This window comes from Cryptotermes secundus, unplaced genomic scaffold (assembly GCF_002891405.2).
Source record: "Cryptotermes secundus unplaced genomic scaffold, Csec_1.0 scaffold736, whole genome shotgun sequence".
NCBI classification, from domain to species: domain Eukaryota; kingdom Metazoa; phylum Arthropoda; class Insecta; order Blattodea; family Kalotermitidae; genus Cryptotermes; species Cryptotermes secundus.
The window spans coordinates 1,967,518-1,972,106 of record NW_019718280.1 but is presented as its reverse complement, the minus strand read 5'-3'; the positions used below and the strand labels follow the sequence as shown (position 1 = coordinate 1,972,106).

General features: G+C 43.1%; 1 protein-coding gene across 1 annotated transcript; it reads left to right on the top strand.

The window, feature by feature from the left end:
- Positions 1–2,771: 2,771 nt before the first annotated feature.
- Positions 2,772–4,322, top strand: LOC111875482 (chromodomain-helicase-DNA-binding protein Mi-2 homolog). The gene has a single exon (XM_023871776.1). The coding sequence runs from the start codon at positions 2,772–2,774 to the stop codon at positions 4,320–4,322; it is 1,551 nt and encodes a 516-aa protein (XP_023727544.1).
- Positions 4,323–4,589: the final 267 nt, after the last annotated feature.

The following is a 4,589-nucleotide window of genomic DNA, read 5'->3' as shown; positions in this document are numbered from 1 at the left end:
ACACTTTGCAGATCACTGACACACACAGACTAGTGTCCTCAATCTAACACAGTCTTCACTAGTCACTTCCTAGCAACGGATTTTAACATAGGAACTATACCAGTCTCACTGCATTACACACCCAAAATGTCACACATAAGGGCTTCTCTTCAGAGTCGGACTTTCAACTGAGCACTCTTGCAATTTAGTAGCCCCAAACCGTCCTAGTTGTAACATCTCGGCAAACACTACAGAAAACACCGTGCTTATGCTGTATCATTGTTGTGTTTGTGTCTGTTGCTGCGGGAATGTGTTTACTGAGCTTGTGTCTACAAACGTCAGCGTCAGAGTTGCTTTACGGCTGACGGTTTACTGCCAATCAGTTCTTCTTGGCGCCAGGCCCCTTGAGGCCGATGACCAGAGTTCTTACTTTCCAGCTGCACTCTTGCGGTAATAGTCCTTATGTAACACCCTCTATGACGAGAAGACGGGTCTGTCTCTTATGAATACAATCGACCTTTCGTCAAGTGTATATTTCGCACATATAGTGTTATCGAAAACTCTTCCTTTTGCCTTACACTCAAGTCCTCTGTCAGTACAGGCTTTACAGAGCAGATCATGCCTATCTTACATATCTTATGCTACAACGAAAACTTAATCATTTGAAAGGTCGTAAGCTTGACCACCGCCAAGTTTAAGCCTCTTATATTTTCTGTGTCTGGCTTCACCTTGTCCTATACCGCGAACATGTTCATTATCATGGTTTTGTATGACTTCTGCTTGTCGCCTGCACAATTCTGTTATATAATCGTATACATACGGAAAGTTGAAAGCCGTGTGCAAGTCGCGGACCAGTGCGGACTGGTCTCAGAGTCAGAGTTACTTTACGACTTGTCTCCAGGTCCAAGTCACATTGCGACTGACATTCAGTCAGTCAGTCAGTCAGTCAGTAAGTCTTGGTGTCGAGCCCCGTCTGGGGCTCATGACGAGATATTTATTACTGTTGAACGTCACGGTTTTGTTTTTGTGTTTTTTTTTTCTTGTTGCTGTTGGACCTTGTAACTTGCATTCCGGCCCAAGAAGGAACAGCATGTCCAAGGGTTAACCTCGCCCGCTGCTATCGAAACGCTGCTTCAATCACCTCGTTGTTTGGATATTACCAGCCTTTGTTCCAGTTCCTACGTGTTGCAGTGGGAACGCTGGTCGTTGCCTAGGAAATCAACTCTGATCTCTTCAACCATTCCCGCTTTCTGGGGGAAGGTCATAATATCATTCACATTTCACTGTGCACCGTGAGTTTATTGGTCTTAAAATAATGGCAGTGTACTACATTTGAAAATATTTGTTAATATGTACTGCCTGACAATGGACTTATACGCAAAAACATGTAGCACATTGTTACGAACTGTTCAGACCAATAAACTCACTATACAGAGTCAAATGTGAAGGAGATTCTGATAGATGTTGCGTTGAGACGGAAACATAACGAAGAAGTTATACTGCATTTTATTTATATTGCGACTGAATGCCTAAGAGCCTCTATATAGGAATCAGAGAAACGTTTCATAAGCGTCCATTCCTACGCAACGGCTTGTCAAAACACGTTTATGCGGAAACGAATATGAACACAACGGTATACGAGATGATGGATATATTGTTTACTCCTCGTTGCCTGGAAGTAACAAAGGGAGGACTGATTACCAGTTGCCAAAGACAGGAAGACAGTTACTAGCAACAAGCACGACAGGATAATCTTGGAGAGGGCTGTAGTTATTTGAAGAATAAGGACAGTAGTAGAATACACTTATTTGCAGTTGAGAGTAATAAGTAATCAGTAAACTCAATTACCAATCCGAATCCTCTGTGTAGTCACTAACGCGTGGCAATTGCTCTGGGCGCATTTTATTACAATAAGATTCTACAATATTATTAATAATGTTACGTGTTTGCAATCCAGAAGAGTCCGTTTTTGGAAACGCTACAACAGACCGTTGCATAGGAAGTAACAATAGCGATACTGTAATCCCAACAGTGAGCCGTTGTGTCGAGAACATCGAATCTCCATGCTTACGACGAATACGCGAAGCGTTCCCACAGAGACAACGCAATAACAATGGGTCATTGCGTAGGAATCGCGGAACCAACAAAGCAACTGGGGGATGTCGTAGTATGAAGAGACAACCACTAGTTGAAATGTCCTATAGGGTTTATTGCAGCTGCACAGTATACACAGACGGATAACAACAATAGTGAACTGCTTGAACAGTGAACTAGAATTGTAGAACGGTAGAACTGTCACTGTAACTCAGTGTATCTTCTTATGTAGCCTAGTCGGACAAATAGAAAACGGTTATGTAATAGGCACTGCTGTTGCCAGACCCGTGTTTACAAGTTCCCTAGCAACCGCTGTTTACTCGCTTTTGCCAGGCAACTGTTGTTTACTCGTTGTTGCTAAGCATTGTCACACTTGCTTGAATGTGGTCAGTTCCCACACAACGTTTCCATAGTTATAACAGAGGGTTCATTTCCATAGCAGCGGCAGAGGGTATAAATAGGCCAGCTTCGGCGAAAAGCAGTCAGTCTGGAATCAATCGCCGAGAAAGACAGTCTAGCACTTCATCGAGATATAGTGTAAGCAGTCATTGAAATAATACGAGTGACAACGATTGTAAAGTGTGTGATTCTATCTATATCTAATACGGCGTAAAGTTATTTGTAGCGTGACATACCCAAACACGCTACAATATTTTATTGCACTAGGTTAAACAAAGAGGAAATATCGTGCGAAAAGAATGACTAAAAGGCGGGAAAACTCACCTCGACGAAAAGAAGACAATGACAGTTATGAAAGCCGTGCGCAACCAAACGGGAAACGCAGAAAAATGGGTGATATTGCTTCTGAGAACAGCAGAGATGCTGATTGTCCTCATTTACCAGCGGTGACTGCAAAGGTGAAGACACCGGTTCGTCGAATAGAAGACACTGACAGCTGCAGTGACACTGATGACACACCTATTGAACCATGCAAAAAGAGGAGAAAAAGGAGTCATAGTGGTTCTGAGAGGAGCAGTGATACTGATTGCCCTCCACAGTTACCCGCATTGACTGAAACAAGGAAGACTCCAAGTTGTCGAACAGAAGAATCTGACAGCTGCAGTGACAGTGATGAAAGCCCTATTAAACCATGCAGAAAGAGCAGCAGGTCGAATAGTGGGGACTCTGAGAACGAAAGCAGTGACTCTGATTGCCCTCTGATAGTATATGCTGCAGTGCAGGGAATTGTGGCTAAGAACAACATGAGTTACCATGACGATGAGCCTGTTTGCGACGATGAAGGAGAAGTCACTGGACACACATCAATGAGATATTCTAGGACTGAAAGAAATAGGAATATTGTTAGGGTGAGTTGTCCTGAGACAGAAGGAACAGAACAGAAGAACAGAAGAATCTGTTGTCGAACAGAAGAATCTGACAGCTGCAATGACAGTGATGAAAGCCCTATTAAACCATGCAGAGAGAGCAGCAGGTCGAATAGTGGGGACTCTGAGAACGAAAGCAGTGACTCTGATTGCCCTGTGATAGTATATGCTGCAGTGCAGGGAATTGTGACTAAGAACGACAAGAGTTACCATGACGATGAGCCTGTTTGCGACGATGAAGGAGAAGTCACTGGACACACATCAATGAGATATTCTAGGACTGAAAGAAATAGGAATATTGTTAGGGTGAGTTGTCCTGAGACAGAAGGAGAAGGGGTATCGGATGAAGTTAGGATTTTCTCTCGTCACTCCACTGCTGCTCCCACAACCGAGTCTGGTAATATTGGAGCGGAACCGATGCCATCAACATCATCTGGCGCTGCAGCTCACAAGTCACAATGCCGTAAGGATAAAGAGTCAGAGAACTGTCCGGCTTGTCCCATTTGCTTGGAACAATTTACCACACAGGAAGTTGGGACTATAGACACTTGCGACCATATTTTCTGTGCGGACTGTATCAAGAAATGGGGACAATGTGCCAATACTTGTCCAGTTGATCGACAGGTGTTTTCAATCATTAATGTTCGACCCCATCCAGGTGGAGAAATTATCACAGAGATCCCTTTTGAATCAAGAAGTCAACAACTCTTATTTTGTCGTATGTGTGGCGATAGTGATCATGGAGAGCGCATGCTTATTTGTGATGAATGTAATTTTGCCTTTCATTTTACATGCCTGGCGCCTCCTCTGAATACTACGCATTTGCTTGGATGGACCTGCCCTTATTGCGTCTACAGATTCTTCTTTTCTGATGTAATAGAATTCGCGTCTCAGTGGGTAGACAATGAAAATTTACCTGAATAGTTATACATCAATCCTAGAGGGAGACCAACCAGGAACAAACGAGGGCCACAACAAATGCGCAGAAGGACTTCCCGGAAGCAGACAGACTGACACCCAAGAAATAACAATAATTTTAATTGATTTATATCAGCTCCAAAAGTTCTATAAATGTAGATCTGGCTTTGTGTTCCACTTCTTGCCGTACAACGTCGGTTAATATCCATCCTTGTTTTCTTATTTATTGTATATAACTACATGTTTCGGCCTAACTGGCCATCACAAGATGTA

Bases quoted from the DNA above. Each gene is read 5' to 3' on its own strand.
- LOC111875482 (XM_023871776.1), top strand. From the start codon at position 2,772: ATGACTAAAAGGCGGGAAAACTCACCTCGACGAAAAGAAGACAATGAC.